Source organism: Cucumis melo, chromosome 2 (genome assembly GCF_025177605.1).
Source record: "Cucumis melo cultivar AY chromosome 2, USDA_Cmelo_AY_1.0, whole genome shotgun sequence".
NCBI classification, from domain to species: Eukaryota; Viridiplantae; Streptophyta; class Magnoliopsida; order Cucurbitales; family Cucurbitaceae; genus Cucumis; species Cucumis melo.
In genome coordinates this window covers 23,168,996-23,190,862 of record NC_066858.1, presented here as the reverse complement: position 1 = coordinate 23,190,862, position 21,867 = coordinate 23,168,996, and the positions used below count along the sequence as shown (strand labels likewise).

The 21,867-nt window shown below is 29.7% G+C and overlaps 3 protein-coding genes across 7 annotated transcripts; all 3 read right to left on the bottom strand.

Moving 5' to 3' along the window:
• Positions 1–1,142: 1,142 nt before the first annotated feature.
• Positions 1,143–4,200, bottom strand: LOC103494177 (ras-related protein RABA6a-like). The gene is made up of 2 exons (XM_008455252.3): positions 3,887–4,200; positions 1,143–1,750 (listed from the first exon to the last, which is right to left on the bottom strand). The coding sequence occupies exons 1-2, from the start codon at positions 4,102–4,104 to the stop codon at positions 1,312–1,314; spliced, it is 657 nt and encodes a 218-aa protein (XP_008453474.1). The 5' UTR covers positions 4,105–4,200; the 3' UTR covers positions 1,143–1,311.
• A 6,774-nt stretch (positions 4,201–10,974) lies between these two features.
• Positions 10,975–11,776, bottom strand: LOC103494178 (probable calcium-binding protein CML27). Its single transcript, XM_008455253.3, has one exon. It carries the CDS (start codon positions 11,772–11,774, stop codon positions 11,208–11,210), a length of 567 nt encoding a protein of 188 aa, XP_008453475.1. The 5' UTR covers positions 11,775–11,776; the 3' UTR covers positions 10,975–11,207.
• A 6,491-nt stretch (positions 11,777–18,267) lies between these two features.
• LOC103494179 (pentatricopeptide repeat-containing protein At3g18020) lies at positions 18,268–21,187 on the bottom strand. Of its 5 annotated transcripts, none has more exons than XM_051080998.1 (3): positions 18,638–21,187; positions 18,450–18,531; positions 18,268–18,367 (listed from the first exon to the last, which is right to left on the bottom strand). In XM_051080998.1, the coding sequence occupies exon 1, from the start codon at positions 21,111–21,113 to the stop codon at positions 19,068–19,070; it is 2,046 nt and encodes a 681-aa protein (XP_050936955.1). In that variant the 5' UTR covers positions 21,114–21,187; the 3' UTR covers positions 18,268–18,367; positions 18,450–18,531; positions 18,638–19,067. The 5 variants fall into 5 exon arrangements, with proteins under 5 accessions (XP_050936955.1, XP_008453478.1, XP_050936956.1 ...); XM_008455256.3 differs by having other exon boundaries at positions 18,648–21,187; XM_051080999.1 differs by having other exon boundaries at positions 18,268–18,531; positions 18,638–18,731; positions 18,810–21,187.
• Positions 21,188–21,867: the final 680 nt, after the last annotated feature.

The window sequence follows — 21,867 nt, the reverse complement described above, 5'->3', positions numbered from 1 at the left end:
GTGAGACCGATGCTGTAACCGACGCAACCTCGTTATATTATTTTATTTTATTTATTTGTTTTGAACGGAGAAATATACCAAAATCTATTTATTTTTATAGGCTATGAAGAGAAACAAACCATCCCATATCTTTGAAATTTTCAACTAAGAAAAAGAAGAGCATAAACTGCTCGACTATGGTAGTTAAATTGTGGGGGATGAAGTTGTTTTTGTAGTTAACTCGATTGAAAATCGGAGATTTTGAATGGAGTCAATAAAAATCTAAATCTCGTTTGTGGATCGAGCTTTTTCAACCAAAAAATTATAGATGATTAGAGCATATATTTCCACCCAAGTTCAATATATGAGTTCGAAGAGTTTTAAAAATTTCTTCGAGCATGACAATTCTCTTAATGAGTAGTACAACGTATGTCCTATTGTAGGAAAATGATTTTCCATTTTGTAAGAATAACATCACCATTTGAGTCACGAACAATTGCTTTGATACTCATATTGTTATTTAAGATTTGTCGAATTAATTAAAATTCACCTTGAAAAACTCGTGAAGAGTGGCAAAACCAACAACAAGCATTCTCCTATCAACAAGTATATAGAGAGAGAGCAACTGACAATTAAATTCACCAAATTCAGGGTTCTATCGAATGTGATCAACATTAGGAGAGATTGACTTGTAAAACAACAAGTAGATTGAACATTTGCAAGATTGCAAAGGCAATAAGTGAGAAGATTTTGATTTCCAAATGACTCAAAGTCGTGCCCATATTTATTTTTTTTGGTAAAATTTACAAAATTTACAAACTTATAAAATTGTTATAGTTACACTCTCAAACTTTCAATTTGTTATTTGACATGTGAGATAAATATTTGAAGTTGTGACTACGATTGATGTATTTAGTTGAACTATACTAAAGTTAATATTAACCAGCCTTCTAGATTTACAAGATTGTTGGAATTAATCAACATTTAAATATTTGAGAATAAATAAAAAATGGTTCTAATCACAATTTCTGTCTTACATTAGTTATCTATCTTTTAACATAAAAATGAATCTATCCAATATATTATTTTAAATTTAATAAACTATTCGATCTTAGTAAAAAAGAAAAAGGGGCAAAATGAAAAGTAAAAAGTTTTCTTTCTGGTAGCATAATTTATATATATATATATATATATATATATGTGTGTGTGTGTGTAAATATGATAATATATATTTATAGGTTTAGTTGCTATGAAATTACACAATATTTATAGACTAAAAATAAAATATATTTATAAGATAGATAACTTCACTCACCATTCAAAACTAAATTTTCAAAAAGAACAACAATTTGAATTGGATTTGGTTGGAGTTACTTCGTGAATACTAATAATCTCTTTTCCATTTGGAAAATCAACAAGCTTTACGATTTTTTTATGCAAATCCAATGTCTTTTGAGAAGCGATGGCGTGGATCCTACGAACCATTTCAAGAAATGCCTCTTCTACATTCAAATTATCTTTGGCGGAGGTTTCCATGAAAAGTAAGTTCTCCAACTCGGCCAAATGTCGCGCTTCTTCTTCTTGTACTTCTCGAGATTGATGTAAGTCGCATTTGTTTCCAACTAGAATGATTACCATATCTGGATTTCCGAACTCTCTCAATTCTCGTAGCCACTTCTTTATGTTATCAAATGTAGCTACACGAGTTATGTCGTAAACAAGTAATGCTCCTAATGCTCCTCGATAATAAGAGCTTGTAATTGCCCTAAATCTGTATGTAGTGTTATTTTCCATTAACATTAAGATTAAAATATCAACATTTAAGATTTAGGTGTTAGGCCACACACAAATAAATGGTCTATCAAATTAATACTTCAATTTGTGGTTTAAAATAATTCCCAAAAAAGATGCAATTGCACAATTAATTGATTTATTGTTTTGGATTCATAGTAAAGAATTGATATTAATTACAATAAATTTCTTCAAATGTCCAAATATTCCAATTATCACCAAGAACTTAGCTCAATTCTCATCAATATTTTTTTTATTACTAATAGGCTCTAAGTTCAAATCCTTCCACCTCTAAGATATACTAAAAAGATTAAAGTTAATCTTTTAAATAATAAATAAAAGAATTCTAACCGCAAATCTTTTGGTCGCGACATTTATATTATATGTTAGTTAAATGTTTGCTTTTGATTTTAAAAATAGATCTTACACATAACACAAAGTGAAAGAAGTTTTATTTTTCAACCGCTAATATCGATTTAAGTCATCGATTCACCAAACATTTAATATCATAATATCATATCCATTAAATTGCAATTCATCTGCACTAAATTAACAAAAGAAAAGGCCAACCTCTTTTTATGTATAAAAAACACAAAGTTATCCTAAAATATATAGATTCATATGATTGGTCTATTAAAAACAGAAGTAAATTTTGATGGAACAACTCAAAAGTTTATAACTTCATTATTAAAAAAAAAATGTTTATATCTTTTTGCAGCTCAAATTAGTACCAAACTCAAATGATTAAACAAATTATTAAAAAAAATGTAGAAAAAAAAAAAAAACATTCCAACACTAATTGGGACAAACTCTTTAACTGAATATAAAATTATTCTAAATCAAACAAACCTAAAAGAATTGGCTCAAATTTATGAAAAGTCTTTTGTCCTTATATAATGACTTTTAAAGGCCGTCATTAAAACTATCATATTTAATGTTGTAGAGAGTGGCTCATGACTAGAAAGCATAAATTTTGGCATGAAAAGATGGATTAATCAAATATCTTAGATTATAGCTTCCCAACTCCCATTAAAAAGTATTAATAGCTATATTAATTTCAATAATAATTATCGAATACTATGATTAAACTTAAGGTTAAAAGATAAAATAAACCTATATAAAATATTGGTTTCTCTTACTTCATCACGTGTTATCAAAATAAAAATGGACGAGGTACATAATTATCGAAATAATAATAATTACTATAAATTTTGAGGCAATGTTTCTCAAAACTTTTTAGTCGATGGAGATGTATAATTTAATTTTTGGACATATTAGCCTTCAATCAATCACTAGAGGACAAGTCTAATTTCTCTTTTTAGGTTTATGGGTCCCTAAAAAAGATTAAAGTTTTCATCTCTTTTTAACCTAAAAATTTGACCTAATATGTTTAATTATTATTGGGACTGAAAACCCTATAGAAATATTTACGATCTTGAACTTCCTTAAGTTGAATTGTTGAACTAAAAGATGATATCTAAATTCTCTCATAAACTTTTTTTATAAAAGGAACGGTAGACTTTGAAATTTAAATACAAAAAGAAATAGAATTATCCTGGATTAAATTAAAGTTGAATTCAATTGATGGAGGCATAATTTAATTATTCAAGGCATATATTTTTTAATAGAGGGATCTCTTCTTTATTTTAAGAAAATGTCATATTAACTTAATATATTAAAAAAAAAACTAAAAAAAAAAAATGATAAATGTTGTATTCGACGAGTTAACTTAAGTAAGAAGGTAGTCAAACTGAGCTTAGCTCCTTCCTTGATATCAAAAGTTCAATTCCTATCTTAGCCATTGTCGAACTAAAAAAAAAAACAAATAATGTTTTATTCGATAAATAATTAGGTTATTTCTTTAAAAAAAATTATTTTAAATTTACAAAAATTTGAACATCGAACATATTGCTGAAAATCAATCAATACTTCATATTCAACCTTATATTAGTTTATAAAAATATACTATCAAACCTAAATTGTTCATTCTAAAAGAAAGAAGTTCTAAATTATTGATTGAACACTTAAAACTTAATCGAAACATAGAAAGCGAATTAAAGAAATTTTCAAAACTAATTATTTGAAGAAAAAAGATTTAAGGGAGAAGAAGATTGACCTTTCTTGGCCGGCGGTGTCCCAGATTTGGGTTTTGACGAGTTTATCGGCGACCTTAATATTCCGGTAAGCGAACTCGACACCGATCGTCGGTCTAGAGTCGAATCGGAATTCATTTTTGGAGAAGCGAGAGAGGAGATTGGATTTTCCGACGCCGGAATCGCCCGTAAGAACCGCCTTGAAGAGATAATCGCACTCTTCGTCCAACGAGTCCGCCATTTCTCTGTTTCTCTGCTCTGCCAAAGGGAAAAAACAGAGACCCTTTCTTTCTTAATAAACCTTTTAAACTAAATCCCTTTTCCCCAAATTCTTTTTTTCTTTTCTAATGATTTTGTTTTTATATTATATTCCTCTTTTTCTTTTTCTTTTTCTTTATTTTATGTTCATCTCATAATGGCTTTTTTTTTTAAAAAAAAAAAAATACTATTAATGTTAGTTATGTTTTGGAGTTTATTACATTTTAGTTTTATTTGTATGTGTCTAATTTTAGCATTTAATTTTCAATAAAGGTTAAATTTAGAATGAAGTTTATTGATTAATAACTTTTAGTTAAAGAAAGTACAAATACTTAAGAAAAATCAACCATAATTTAATTGTATGACTATATTTAAGGTTTATTGGAAATATAAGATAAAATCAAATTTAACAAATTTCATTTTTCATTTCTCTATTAACAAATTTCATTTAAAATTGTTGGAATAATACCTCAAAATTTTGAAAGTTGTTTGAGAATCAAATTAATAATTTTTTATTTTTAAACTTGAGCACATATTTCAATTTTCCTCTTAAAATGTTACTTTCCATTTTATATTATATATAAAACATAAATCGGATATATATATCAAATTTTTTTATGAATATCTTAATTTTTAATGAAATTAGAGTTTTTAAAAAACTAGAATTAATTTTTAATTTGAAAATATTGTTTGTTTGTTTTGTTTTGTTTTTTATTTTATTTTTTAAGAAAAGGATATATTTATTTAATTGTGTAGAGGCATGTGAACAAACATTGATGATGAAACAACATAATTGGATGGAAATGAGTTTATAAAAATAAGAAAAAAAAAAAGAAAAAAAAATGATGAAAAAAGGGGGTCTGACCTCTCCATGTCATTAGCAAAGAAGGTGGCCCAATCCCTAATTGCTTTCTATCCATCTCTCTCTCTCTCTCCAAATGGTCATCTCTTTGCTTTCATCCCAATCCAAATTTGGTCACCATTATTTATATATATTTTTTATTTAAGTTATGTTTATCTCACCTTAACAAGTATAAATCCATGGTAGGTTAAAAAGTGGATCACGCGTTTCATGTTAAAATCTGCAAACAAAAGTCGTAATTTAATTGATAAACGAAGGACGATTTATTATCGTTATTGCTATGACTTGAGTTATGGTTACTATTATTGATATTATTTTAGAGAAATAGCTATGCTTTTTGACACATTTACTGTTATCATTATTGTCATAGTTTGGGTAAACACGTCAAAAATAATTCAATACACATTTATGGTCCATTGCGATTGATTTATTAATAGAATTTCAGTAGGATTACACTAATTTTTATTACGAATTAATAATCACTAAAACATGGCTTTATATCAACTAAGTTATGTTTATTTTAGCTTTAATTCTTGAAGTTTGTATAAACATTCATTAGTCTAGTGTTTCATGTTCCTTTATTAGATTGGGTTAAATGTTGACTAAGGAAGAAATATTTTTTAGTGCTACTTGTAATTGGAAAAAAATGTAATCACTTTTAAACAAATATATATTTGAATATTTGTTATATGATAACTTATAAGTACCATTGAAGAAATTACCAATGAAAAACTTGTTATCATTAAACACATACTTAATGTAGCAAAGATGATTATGGTAGTGTTGTGTGGCTAATGATGCTAATCTAATCACTTCACTTATTCCACTCCCTCAATTTAGGGTGTGATAATAACTTAGGCTTTGGATACCTTTGCCTAAATCATAATAATTATACCTTTTTATAGCCTATTTATCAGTGTTTTTAGTACAAGTTAAAAGGTGAATAATTTGAATTATTGTCCTCTTCGTCCTTAAATCGAGATGCAAGGGGTTGCTAAATTAGTGGAAAAAGAGATTCGAATATGGTAACAAAGTTGGTTCTTGTCAAATTGTACACAGAAAAAAAAGAGTGCATTTTAACTCAAAATGTATACGTTAACTAAGTTTGATTTATATTTGAATTAACAGCCATTATTATTTTTAATCAACATAATCATATTAGGATTGACTTTTCATAAACATAAGGTTAAAAATATGATTATTATTTGTTTTCAATCTTACCATCACATTTTAAATAAAATAAAACACTTTTAACATGTAATAAAAGGCTAATTAACATCTAATAAGTATTAAAATTTAAATATAGTCCACACACACACACATATATATATATATATTAGAAAAAAAGTTGCCAATTTCTTTTTTCTCTTCCTAACGAGGACTCAACCACTAAGGAGCCCACTAGTTGAGGCCCATTAGCCTTAACGGGATGGGCTTAGCCAACCTTTTTCGGAACTTTGAGCCCATTGAATATTTGTAATTATGTACTTTTTTATAACAAACAAACACATGCTACAAAAGCAACAAAGTCAAAGAAAAAAAAAAATAATAAATCTATATGTTTTTAAATTTTGTAAGTAATAATGGTTGAAATTAGTGAAGACTTGTAATGAAGTATTTTTTTTTTTCTTGAAGATGACATTGATCTTATCTTATTCATTTGTTCAAATACCTTTAAACATGAATATATAGATAGATAAATTTGACACTTCAACCATATGGAAAAGTATATAACTAAATTTTAGATACTTGGTGGTTAGTTGTTACACCCCCTCCCTCTTCCTTTCTCTATCATCTAATTGACTCCTCTGAAAAGTACTTTTGAAAGTATCGTATGTTTCGCAAAAATTAAAAAGATATTTTTAATAACTATTATTTCTATCCCAACATCTTTTTCGATCGATATATTATTTGTATTAATAAGTTCAAGATTTGAGATTTGATCATTAAAACATTATGAACTTAACTTTAACAATTTTCCTATAAATTTGGTTAATGAAAAACTATTACATACAAATGATATTTAGTAAGTTAAGAGTGAAGTTTCTAATTCTCTCCTCCAAATCTCTAAAGAAATAAGTAGAAAGAAGTTAGCTTTCTCAAATTACTTTCGAATTTAAAATTTCCCCTTTTTAAATATGAAGAAGAATTATAAAATTAAATCATAGTCGACATGATATAAGTAGGAGTGGTACAAGAAATCGAAAAATCGAGAAACCAAACCAATTCAAACTTGTCCAATGGTTTGGTTAGTTTGGTTTTTTAGTATCAAATTGAACCTTTTGGTTTGTATCGGGAGTAAACCAAAAAAGCGTTGGTTTGAATCAGATTTTTGTTGGAAAAACAAATAGAAATCGAACCGAACCAAATGTTAAATATAAACCTTTAAAAATATATTATTCGTTGGATACCTTTATGTATTATCATTATTATGGTGCATGTATATTTTTTGTTTAGAAAAAAAAAAGACTAATTATCACGTGGCGTGCATGATTTTTATTTAAAAAAAGTAACAAATTTATATAAAATAGAAATAGACAAAGTTTTTATTTAAAGTTAGCAAAAAAGACTCCAAAGGAGAAATTCAAGAATAAAAATTTGAAAAAAAAAGTAAAAAGACATAGAACCAAACCGATAATGAATCGATCCAAATAAAACTAGTCCATTGGTCATTGGTTTGGACCCCTAAAGTGTAAAATCAATTAATTTTGTTTCATTGGCTCCAGAACCGAAGAAATTCATGAATTAACTATCGCCCCGAGAGACCACTCATGATAAAAAAATATAGAGAAGATTCCTAAAGATCTCGAACATATAGCTTTTTTATCAAGAAAATGTGATAAACGAACATTCATATTAATATGAAAACGATAAATATGAATGAGAGAAAAAAACCTCTCCAGGGTTTGAGCAGAATCCTTGACATCGACAACAACAAACTTCCCTTTTGTAAGATAAACAAGTTGTGATTTACACTACAAACAATATAACTCCGCTACCTACAAGTCCATCAACCCTGTAAATTTATCATCCTAATTCATTTTTAAGATTCATGACCAGAAAATATAAATACATATATTAAAAACTAAAACATATACATATCTATCACCTTCTTAAAAGGGTAAAAAAAAAATAATGTATACATTGTAAGACATAAGATAAAAAAATTGGTGAAAAATCAAATGATGAGATATAATTGTAATAATTTGAGGATAGGAACATATGATAATGAGATGGGGGTGACAAAGACCAACTTTGCCCACATAATTAGTTTGCTTAAACCATATTGTAAAATAGCATTTTCTTTTTCTTCATATTTTGACATTTTTTATTTTCTTCTGTTTATCAACAGTATTTTTGCCTTTTTTTTTTTTTTTTTTTTTGCTTTTATGATCACTAAACTCATTTTATTTATAGCAAAAACCCATAATTGAAAACAATAATTTATTTTCCCTATTGACACTACACAACTATGTTGTTGGATTATGATGGTGACAGAATTGTCACCCACACATACATGTCTATATATAAAATGTCTCATAATTTTTTTCTAATTAAAAAAAATAAAAAGAAATCTTTTATGTCTTAAAACTTATTAATCAAATTGCACCATTAATACTAAACTTTTTGTGTGAATTTTGTATAAAAATGGTTAACGATGTATTTATATTAAAATTCTAACATAAGATGTTTTTATAGAATTTTCGAATCATATTAGGTTAATTTTTCAATCAAATTGTCGAGAGTGGAATTTGACATGCTTTGTTTATCAAATTTAGATGTGACTTGATTGAGGTCGACACTAAAGGAATTAGTTTGGGATTTTGACCAAAACTATCCTTTTTTTCCAAGCCCCAAATAGGTCGGACCATGTTCGATTCATCGAATAGAGAGGGTCGGTCGGTCTCAAATTGCTTATTTGTAGGTTTCATAGATTTCAATTATTTGTTTAAGAAGTTTGCAAGATCCAATAGACATGGATTGTTGTGTCCATAAGACTTATTCAATTGTGTACTCCTAGGAACAGAGCTATACCTAAATTTGTTAAGATTGGACTAATTTTCTACTTTAATTTCTTCAAATGAAATTGAAGGAGAAATTTTGGAAAGAAATAAGCTTTTAAATAATCTTAACTTTTTGTTTGTTCTTATTATAAATTAATCCAAATTAAATAGACATTTGTTGTTTCGTATCTCTTGTTTCAATCACATATCACGAAAAAAGAGATTTGAACTTATGATATTTTGGGGAATGAAATATTAAATAAAAAGAAGAAGTAATGACGTGGAAAGTGGGGATTGGTGAACCAAAACAAAGTCATTGAAGTCGTGGAAGCCATTTTTTTTTGTCTCTTGCATTGTCATTTCACCTAAGCTACCCCTTACCTAATTCTTTCTAACATATCTACAACCATTCAATTAAATTAAACTACATTGTATAAAACATCCTTCAATTTTGTATTTTATTTTATTTTAGTATTCAATAAAAAATGTTTGGTGTTGTTTTTAACTTATAGGATAAATGATCATCGTGTGAAGATTAGAGAAAGACATGAAATAAATCAATAACCGAAAGACCCAACTTGTTGTATGAGTACTAAAGTGTTGTTTATCGAATTTGGAGATATTGTAGAGTTTGTGTTGTGTTCTAGGGCTATCTTATGACCTATTCTATCGGTTAATGACATGTGTGTGATTTGTTGTTTTTCTTTATTGTTTTAAGTGAGTTAGGGTTTCTAGGACATTGCTTCGTAAGTTGTGTGATACCTTTTCGTGTGTGGTGTTTTATTTGTCTTGTTTTCTTTATCCCTTTTGATTGTATCTTGACCTTAAGTTAAAATTGCTTATAATTTATTGTAGTTTCAATACATTTGAACAAATAATAATAATAATAAAAGCAAATCAGTTATTTAAAACATGGATGGTTAAGTGGATTAAGGGTGTTAAGGATATATATATGGTGTAATCATTGGTTTGAATACAACACTATTGTAATTATTTCATTGGCCATCTTAATACTATCCTTAGTGTCATGTTTAATTCATTAATTTTAACAACTACTTTATCAATCATGCCATGACTTAACAAAAGTGAATATCATTTATATTTATATTTATTATTTTTTAAGTTTTAGAGCCAAATAACGAATCGATCGATTTTATAAAATAGAAAATCCAACACGTGTTCAATAAATGATAAAATCAACTTTGATTCTTCTTACCCTTAAAGTGTTTTTATTAACGTCAAATTACTATAACAAAAAACTATTGGACACTATAAACCAATTGACAAGACGAATGTCCAAAATTGGTCAAATAGGTGATAATTGTTAGAGGTAACTATCAAAGATAGTCTCTATAGGCAGTGGTCGTCACCAAAATTGGATGTCAGATATGATTTTTACCTAAGTTAGCTAAGAGTTGGTCGGTTATAGAAAAAGTTGATTATTTTAACCACTAACACCAACATGAAGTTAATGAACCGAAATTAGCCCATTCCATGCTTATTCCAATTCGTATAGTGTTTTCTATTTCTTACTCACCATCTCTTTCTCTTTTTATTACAATATTTAATACCTCTTACCTAGACTAAAATAATATGATAATAAAACCAATTTATAATGGGTTTCCAAAAACGAATCAATAAATCTAATTTAAACTTTAGATATTTAGTTTTTTATTGCAGTCTTATGTGGCCCAATAAAATGGTGACAAATGGAGGATCTCAGGCCTACAGATAAGTTTAGCTCTTAAGTAGAGAATGTTCAATTTCTCCCCTTTAAATATTCGGGAGAAAAAAATCCCCTTTCTTTTTTATTTTGTTTTATTTCATTTATTGTTATTGTTATTGTTCTAATTTTAGGGGGAGAAATAGGGATGAAATGTACTCATCACTCAACAGCAATGCACATTTTATGAATCCGGCAAGATCAATCGATTTTCCGGGAAAGTTTCTTTTCTATCTTTCAATCGGAAAACGAAATGAAAAAGAGTTGAAATTAAAGATCAGCATTAATGGCGGATGATTAACAGAAGCAGATCCGGAATCTTTTGTTACATTTTCGGCAAAATAAGAAAACAGGAATAGTTGGATTGGATTCAGATTAAGGGATAGAACATAGAGAAATTTAAGAAAAAAAAAAGGAACGAAGGATATAGAAATCGACTTCGTTACCTCTCTCACGCGGCTAATTACTAAACAACTTACCAAAACCTAGAGCTAGGGCTAGGGTGCCGCCGCAGCAGTTCCGTTCTGTTTAGCCGCCTTCGATTTGGAATTATCTGTCATCATCTTCCTAAACTCTTCGAAATTCACATTTCCGTCCCCATCCGAATCGACGGAGTTGATCATTTTTTGACAGTCTTCCTTAGAACAACTGATTCCGAGGCGATTAAGAACGAGATGGAGCTCAGACTGAGAAATAAGGCCGTTACGGTCCTGATCGTAGAGGTCGAAGGCGTCACGAAGCTCCGCTGCTCCAGCCTCGTCGGAGGCCATCGGTTTCTTACAGAAGGCGGCGAATTCTTCGATGTTGATATAACCGTCCTTATCAGAGTCGAGATCGTCCATGACAGATCGAAGCTCTTCTAAGGGGATGGCGGATTTTAACGTTAAGGAAGTGAGGACGGCATCGAGCTCGGTGATAGAGATCTTACCGTCGCCATTCGCATCGAAGCGTTCGAAAACCTTGCGGAGTTCGTCGTCGTCCTCGAGTAAAACGGATGGCTTCTGCTTGGCGATTTGGTCGGCGTCGGATTGTGAGGTGGGAATCTGGTTAGGGTCAGTGGCCATTTTTGGAGGTCAGAATTAGAGAGAAATTGATGGAGAGGAAAACGAAGGGGTAAACTTTTGATTTTTGTAATGAAGAAATAGGAAAGGAAATCGGGGTATTTATAGGGAGAAATTTTGAAGAATAATGAGAGCAGGAGATCCGACGGCTCACAATTTGTCCTTATTTTTCTCTTCTTCAATGGTCAAGGAAAATCAGCCCTTAAATAAATAAATAAAAAAAAAACATTATTTTTATTCACTTTTTTTTTTTTTTTTTTTTTATAAAAAAGCTATTATTGTTTATTATTATTATTATTATTATTATTATTATTAATAAATCAGCCGACCTCATACATCAATTTGTGGACAATTTTTTAATAGCTCAATAAAAAGTTTTAATTATTACACCAAATTGGTTGATGACAAAATCCAAACAACACACCGTACTCTAATCCTCCCATGATAATTATGATAAAAATATATTTTATCATATAAGAATGTGGTCTATACAAAATGGAAACAATCTCTCTAATGTTTGTCACACATACTCTGATGTTTTTTACGTCATGCATTTTCAAAGTTATTTTGAGATAATTCTTTAAGTCGGGTAACTTATGGGTATATACGGTTTGACATATGGTTAAGGTTATATGCTTTGGGATAAGACATGCACATGAAACATCATATTAGCTATTTGTTAGACATTACATTGACCTTGACCATATTGAGTATATTAATTTGGGTTGTTCCCTCCGTCCTAAGCCTATTTTAGGTCTAGGGTGTTGCTTTCTACCTCGAACATAAATTGTTAACAACTATTGAATTTTTTAGATGTAAAGTGAATTTTGTGTAGTTAAGACTTTAAATTTTTAATTATATATAGTTCGATGAGTTAGGTTGAAATTAGTGTTGAAAAATGTCAACTACCTATTCAATTCAATATTAATGAATCTATTGAATAATTTTAAAAATTCAAAGACTTTTTAGTACAAACATGAGAACTAAAGAATCTTCTTATTTTTTTTTTTTTTGAAAACTAAACATATAAACTATACTTTCTTTTTCCATTGCTTTATTTGTTTTGGTATTTACCTTTCAAACGTGTTTCAACAAAACTAATTCGAGTCTTGAGAACTAAAAAAAATGTTCGTATTAATTTTTGGTCCCTAAGTTATGGGTTAAGTTTCTATATAGTTTTTAAGATTTAAATGGTCAGTATTTTTAGTCTTTAAGTTTTGAGTTTAATTTTGATTTGATTTTAATTCAATCTCTGTATTATTCAAAATTTCAGCATTTTTAGTCTTTCTTTTTCCATTGCTTTATTTCCTTAACTATTTTTGTATACTTATTTTAAATTAAATTAATAAATATTAGCATTAAAAGACAGAAGTTTGTATTTAGTGAAAAATAAAAAAAGAATAATGCAATCCTAAAACATAAAGGTCAAATTAAAACACAAAATTCAAATTTCAACTTTACTATAGTATTTTAAAGCCTAAAGACAATTGAAATAAAACTCAAAACCGAAAGACCAGTAGTATAACACATCGAAATCTACAAATCAAATGTCAAAAGTAAACTTAAAACAAAAAACATATTTGACATTAGAAATTTGTGTTTTAAAAATTGCTTTACAAATCAACAAAAATGAAAACTATAGTAACAAATAGTAAATTAAAAAAAGAAAAAAAAAATGCATAATTATACCATTGATCTAAATTTGTTGACATCATATAATCATACTATTATTCCCCACAAATATTATCAAATGCACTACAAATTTGGCCTTTTTAATTCAATTATAACTTTATTTTTCTTTATTTTATTTGGAAAGAGGTATTGGGAAATGGGATCCATTGACTAAAGTGAGAAGACAAGAGTGTACTAAAAGTAACTAAGTGGGTAGAGAAGTACAACACAAAGAAATTTTATAGATTTAATTTTAGTTTTGTTTAGGTCCGATTTAGTAATCATTCATATTTTAAAATACTAAGAACATCTAATTTTAGTTTTAGAATTTGATTCGAAATTCGACTGTTGTATTTCATAAAATGTAAATCATAATAAGTTAAGCATAATAGACTTGATTTTCAAAAACCAAAAATTTAAAAGATGATATATTTACTAAAACAAGGCCTTAAGTTTCGTGATTTCTTTTAAGAACTTTAAAATTTGTGATGTGTTAAAGCACCTTAAGTTTTCGATTTTGTATTAAATAGATTATTGACATATTTAAATTTTGTAGATTAGGGTTGTATATTTTAAGAAACAGTGAATAGGTCATCGTGATTGACAACAAAGTTGAGAATTGAAAGCTTTTATACCTATTGAATATGTTTTACAATATAAGAAAAACTTAGAGCACATTTGAGGCAAACGTTGTTTAAGAATATAATAATCACCTATTGTTACAACAAAATACTATCAGTACTCTCCAATCAGTACAACAAACACAAACACAATTTCAAAACCCTCAATTTGCCACCACGTATATTATTTCTTTCTCAAACTAAAACGATTTACATCTCAAAAACACATTATTATAACTAATCTAAACTAAATTACTTTACACCTCAAACACAAACACTATTGTAACCTAGCTTTGATAACTTAAATACTATAACACCTAATTTCTTGCTCGAGACGTCGTAAGAGACCAAAGTACTAATAATTAGACCAAAAACTTTACAACAATAAAGATCCAATTGAAGAGAATAAAGGAAGAAACATATAATTAGCCCATCAAATATGAATAGACAGAATCTTTCTTTTCGTATAATAAAAATCAAAACCTTCATGAAGAAAGTTAAAATAATTGTAAAATAGTAAAAGAAAAGAAAAGAAAAGAAAAGAAAAGAAGGCTCCGCGTGGGGGGGGAGAACGCGTCTTGAGGACGCGTTTATAAATTTCAACATAACTACGCAATCCCTTACTTAGACCTCACCCCTTAAATCCTCCCTTTCACTCTCTCCACTTGTCATTGCAACTTGCCCTTCCCATCTTATTATTATTATTCTAATTTTAACCCCCCCCTTTTAATATTGTTTTTGTTTCATCTACTCGAATATGACTCGACTAACATAAGTTTATACCATTATTAGAATATCGATTCTACGATCTCACCCTATTGTAAAAGAAATGGTCTCTATCGATAAACTAGGATTGACAACAAGAAAAGCAATAAGAGTCATATAAGATAAAAAAAAAAAAAAGAGAATTACGAACTTAATATATGATAAAATATGGTAGTTTTCTAAGGGAGAATTGTTCTTTTTAACTTAAAAGATATTCTTCATCATTCAAAGCTAAAAAAAGTACTTTAGTACATTCTATGCAACATCTATCTTTGTGCATCCCACTAAAGTATTTTTAATATCTTTTTTTAGCATAGAAATAGGTAATATTTGAATGCGTCTTAAAATGAATTCATCTTTTAATTATCTCACTTTCATCACTCATACTCAAAAAAGAATTAAAATATTATTTAAAAAAGTAACACATGTCAAATTATATATTGAACTAGATAGGACATCCATAAATGCTAAGTATTTTTTCTCCAATCTCTTTCTAAAACTTCTTCATCACCCCTACATAATAATACTAATAGGTAGGTTCTATATTTGTTGTTTTCAAAGAAAAAGAATCGAAAAAACAGTTTTGTCGAAAAAAAATGGTTTTTCTGATATCTTTAATCCAAATTTTTACAACTTTGTAGAAAAGAAAAAAGAAAACAAAAATCTTGAAAATAATCTGAACATCTAAGTGGTAATTGCTATATTAAAAATATATTTATAGGTGTGTGTTTTATGAGACAAAACATTGTTTGAAACATTTGAGGAAGAAAAGATTTAGGGAAGAAAGGTTTACAAGAAAAAGAGTACTGTTGAGGGACCATTGAATTATTCCACAGGTAAGACTTTTCAGTATGTAGGATTCTTCCCTTAATAAAATGATAGAAGAAAGCAAAAGTAGTTTTTAGAAAATAGGTTAGTTTTGTTAGTTGAAAAACTTGACTATTTTCTTCAAAAATAAAACCAAAAACGATAAAAATATCCATGGATATTAAATATTCATACATATCTCTAAATAAGTTTTAAATACTTGGCAAAACATAAACAAAAAAAAAAAAGAAAAGAAAAATCTTTTTAGTCCTCTATGACTATTAACACTAAAACCAATTTCCATAACTTTGTTTTAGAGTAACTATCAAGAAAACATAGTTCAAGAGTAAAACTAACTTAATTATTAATCTAAATAAATTTTATCAATTTTACGATCTACGTAAACATCTCTCGAGATTAATTTTTTTTTTTAATTCTTGGTTAAAATACTATTTTAGTCTCTATACTTTCAAAAGATTCAACTTTAATATTTATACTCCTAACAATTTTTAGATTTAGTCCATCAAAATCAACTCTTATCGAAATTGGTTAAATTATAACCTTAATAACCAATATGCAAACATGTATGAAAACCAAATAAATTTTTTTACAATAAACAAATAGTATTATTATGGACTAAATTTAAGATTTCAAACTCAATTCGGGTCGACGGTTTTCAAAGCTTTTATTATGAACACTTTCTAAGAAGAGATTTTTTTTTTTTTTCATTGGTGAACTTTCTCACAAGAATCAAGAGAAGATGACCTAAAAAAGGAATAATAATAGAAAGAAATGAAAAAGAAAAATCTCATCTCATGATTTGAAACAAGTGGCATGTTCTTTTTAATTCTTCACACAAGCATTCCATTGACAATGAAATGATGGCACAACTTGAATACTCCTCTATTTTTCTTAATCTTTTAAAATAATAATAATATAAGGTTTTGTGTTACTTTTAATAAAGTATCTATGTCGGATTCATAATAAATCAATTTAAATTAATTTTAAGGTTATATTATACATGTAATTTAATTACTTATTTATTCAATCAAATCCACTTTTCAAATGATTGTTCTTCAAAGGACTCACTAGATTCAAAAGTAGAAATTTAAGAACTTACTAAATACATATTAAAGTTGAAAGATTAATAAATTGGAGACTAATTAAGTAAATCAACCAAAAATATTTTCTTATTACATAGACAGAAGATGTGAGACAAATCTTTGAATCCCAACTTTAACCGGGTGAAATGAGTTATTATAGTTAATTTCATGTTCGAGACTCTAAAATAGTGTGCATTCAAATACATACTATTATAAAATTTAGAGACAACTACAATTACCCCAAAACATAATAACAAACTTTCATAAATTATACTGTAGAATAATTTCAACCTCCCGTTACCTAACTAAACAAATTTTTTTAGTGTGTAGTTTCTTTTAAGTTCATTTCATGATTTATAAAAAAATTCATATTTATAAAAATCATTTACATCTGTTTATTTATTATTACTTTTAGTTTTAGTTTTTCACTTCTACAAAGTAATTTTAAATTCTTAGTCAAAATTGGAAGAGAAAAAAGAAAAGAAAAGAAAAGGTCGTTTTCCCCATAATAACAAACTCTGTTTGGTGTTCAAATTTCGGCCATTACATCACCATAGCTGAAGTAAAAATTAAACAAAGAAAAAACATTATCAAACAAGTTTTGTTGTTTCTAAACCTTTTTCATGTTTTTTGTCAAAAAAAAAAACTTTCTAAAAGGGGAAATAAAACAACCTTATTTTAAGGGAGAAAACGACAATAATAAAAGAGAATGGTTGTCAAGGATACGTTTGCATTTTCCCCTCTTAAATAAACTTTAGAAAATAATCGTACAAGAATAACTTGTATTATTGATTTTGAAATTAAGGGTGTGTTTGGAGTGGGGTTTTAGGGGAAAAAGGATTAGGAAATTGGGCCAAACCGTGTTTGGCCCAAAGAATATGATAAATAATCCTAATCCCTAAATAACCATATCTTATCCTATTTTTACTTTCTTACAACCCTACCTAAATAACCCAATCTAATTTCTATTATTATTTTTTAAATTACTACAATCATAATCTTTCCCCCAAACACATATTACTATAACACTACTATCATAATCTCTCCCCCAAACACATACTATTATAATACTACCTTTTATATTCTTTCCCTCAAACACATATTATCATAACACTAGAATTATCATAATCTTAGGATTATTATAATCTTTTTCCCCCGTAACTCTTTCCCTCCTCCAAACGCACCCTAAAGGTTTCACCTCACATGTTACTAAAAGAAAATGTACTAGATTGTAACCCTATGTATTTGAAAAGTAAAATGTATATAATTCGTCCATAAACTTTCAATTATGTCTCAAATATACCCAATGATATGTCTCATTATGTGTAACAAATTTCCAACTTACTAAACACATTTAATACTCCACAAACTTGTTTAATACAATTTTGAAAGGTCCTCGTCCTACTACTAGGCACAGTTGACTTTCGTGTCTAATAAACCATTTTAGTTTTAGCATCACCAAAGAAAAAGCTAGGCAAAATGATCAAAAGTATGCTTAAAATTCAGACCACAGAACAAAAGGCTAAGGAATTGATGAAAAATAATCACTACCTCGTCAGATTATATGGAAAAAGAGGTCGATGTGAATTTGATTGCAACGTTTCTAAACTTTTTCCTTTTAGTAAGAAGTCTGTGCATATTTAAACAAACCCAAGATATGATATAGATCCTCAAAGTGGAAATGATAGTACCAAAGTGATAGAAAGCTTTACCTGATTACTTGTACCCACTAGGCCAAAGTAAGCTGTCTCTGAACTTCCATTGCGTTTCACCACCTTTATGACAAATAGTTACCTACAAATCAGAAAAGCAAAAGGAAATAGTGAACAAGTGTCATGAATGAATTTGCAGGTTAACGTTCCCGTTTAAATAAATATTCTCCACAAGATCTCATACACACTAGCTTTTACCAGATCCTGTGCCCTCTCTTTCTCCTAGAAACCACAGTGGATAATGTTCCTCAGAATTGCTTCCGGATAGGTTGTAAGTCCAACCTGACAGTTAAATAAGGCTTACAACTGAAACTTGAATGTTATGCATGAATTCAGAAGTCTATGCCGAATGGAACAGACCTCAACAGAGGAGGTGTAAATGCATTCAGCCATGTTTTGGAAGGCTTTATTTCTTTCAGATTTCATGGTTTTGAAACCACATTGAAGCACATGATTTTTACCACGAGAAAAAGCATGATGACTCTAGAATAGAGTAATAGGATTTGATGTTTCGCACATCTGATCTCTATGTGGAAAGGCCAAGCTTTTACACCAATCAATTTGACACTTTGCAAATATCTCTCCAAGTCTGTCTGGACCAAACTATCTCTAGGTTGGTTAGTTAAATCCTTGGAAAGGGATTGTGTCTGTCTCATTTTGATGTAATTTGTGAAGAATCCTCCAAGTTACAGCATCGGGTGCTAACCCATTTTTTCTCATCTCATTGACCAGTCGATATGCTTCTCCTTTCAATCCCAACTTACACGCAGTATTTATCACAATATTGTAGCAAAATATAGTTGGAGAAACCCCAGAATCTGCTAGTTCATATAGGAAATGGCAAGCTTCGTTAAATTTGCTGAAGTTGCAAAGCCCTTTTAGAATAGCAGAATAAACAAAACTATCATGAATCTTTGATGGCCAGACTATATCTTTCCAGAATCTCTTAACTTCTTCAATTTGATTACAATCGCATAACCCATCAATTACCACAGCATAAGTAGTGCTGTCAGCTTGGATGCCATTTCTGACCATTCTGTCAAAGGTATCCATTGCTTGGTTTGCCCGTTGAAGTTTAAACAAACCTCGAATAGTGGCATTATACGTGATAACACCTGGCACAATACCTTTTTCTGGCATTACCTTATACAGTATATCAAGAGATTCCCGGATCCTCCCAACATTCAGTAAGCCACATAAAATAGTTGTGAAGGTCACATGATCAGGGGTACAGAATTTACCACCAATCATATCGTTTAATACCTTTAAAGCTTCTTCAATGCTTCCAACCTTGCAAAATCCCTTGATGACTGTATTGAGGGTAATTACATCAGGCTGACAATTACTTTGAAGCATTACAACAAGCGTATTTAAGAGCTCAGTTGAGTTATTTGTAAGGCAGACAGCTCTCAAGTATATGTTGTAAATTCTAGTTCTGTCCACACCTTGTTTATGTATCATTATTTGAAGAACTTCCTTAGCCTTTTGGATGTCTGGCTCTTCGCAAAGACCTTCCAAAAGAACCTTATACGTATGTTCAGATGGTGAGTAACCAAATTCAACTCCTTCTACTAACAATTGATAAGCCCGCATACAACCTCCCTCCTTGCTAAGCCCATGAATAATAGAATTATATGATAGCAAACCAGGATTAATACCCTTCTTCCTCATTATATACACAATTCTTGAGGCTCCATGATATCTTTTAGCTTTACAAAGTGAATCTATCATCTGCCCATAGGCAAATTCCTCAGGGACACTCTGCCCCTGAGGCATATCTTCTGCAATGGTAAATACCTCGTGGAAAGAACCCACTAGGCACAAAGAATCAACAAGATGGGCAAAAGCTGCATTGTTCACAGAGGAGTCCATTTCTCCCGTCATTCTCTCCCAAAGCTTGCATATCAACGCCTTCCCAGCTTCGAAATCTCGCTTGTAAAGAAACCCATTAATTAAAACACTGTATGTAAGTGAATTAGGCTCCACATCATTCTCAGGCATTTCGTCAAACAGTTTCTCGGCAGCAGATACATTACCAACACGGCAGTATCCATCAATCAAGGCAGTATAGGAAACAACATTTGGAGAATGCCCCCTACTCTTCATATCAAATAAAACCCTATGAGCTACATTCGGTAGTGAAAACGAACAAAACTGATCAATCAAACGATTATAATTCACTATAGAAGGGACAAACTCAGGCTTAGCATCAAACAAACAAGCAAGCAAGCGCAGGGTGCAATACGGGGATCGATAATGAAGCAAACGAGCAATAAGAACATTACAAGTCCGTTCATCAGGCACACACCGAGAAGCAATAGAGAGCATAAAACGGCAGTGCGCTTCATGAAACCGGTGTGCATCACAGAGACCATGGATTATGCTAGCGAGATTGAGAGGGTGAAATTGGTAGCCGTGAAGGCGAAGGGCGTCAACTAACCGAAGCGCTTCATCGACGTTTCGATCCTTGGTACAGAGGCCGTGAATCTTCTTCGTCCAGTAAGAGACGTCGGCGACGCTCTCCTCCGGTGCCCATTGACGGCCGTCTGATCCATTTTCCAGCTGGAGCCGTGGGAAATTGGCGGTTCTGGTGAAGAGAATCGAGATCGATGGCGTAATGGAAAGGATTTTGATCGAGAGCGATCGGTGGGCAGCGCGAAACATCGCACGCGCATCCTTGTGAGGGTTGAAGCTTTAAAATTCGCGGCAAAAGCTATTCGGTTTTGTCTCTTTAAACGGAGGGACTTTTTTGGCATTGGACTTTGATGTTTAATTGGCCAACAAGTTCAATTCAAGGGGTAATATTGTCATTTCCATGTATGTAGGTTCGATATCGACACAAAGCGATCATATTTTAGAGGTTTTTTGTACAACTCCTCTATTAAAGGTAGGGTCCAAATTTGATAGAAAATGATCTTTTGTTGATGTTAGAACGCTTGTAATTTTACTTATATAGTCCTACTTAAGTGTGTTTCGGAGACTCTTCTCATGTCCACTCTTCAATCCATTCTCCACTTACCATCCACGCTTCAAATCATGCTCGACAACACAATTCCCTATTACATTTTCCGCTTCGTCTCCAGTCCCTATTACATTCCACTCACGATCCATGTCAAACAAAGAGGATTATGTAAAAAAATTCACTCTATTAGGAGCACTATTAATTATTATTATTATTATTATTATTATTTTACTTTTTTTCAAAAGCATTCAATTTAATACGTGAGACCAAGGAACTAAAGGTTGTTAATAGTGTTCAACCACGGCCAAATTAGCTATGCTCATTTAGACTTATCATTATATTTTTATAATAATAAAAAAAATACTATAGTTTCAAAATCGCACCCCATGATAATTTATCTACAATAAGATAAAAATATATATATAGAGTCATAAAAATATAAAAATATGGATGAAC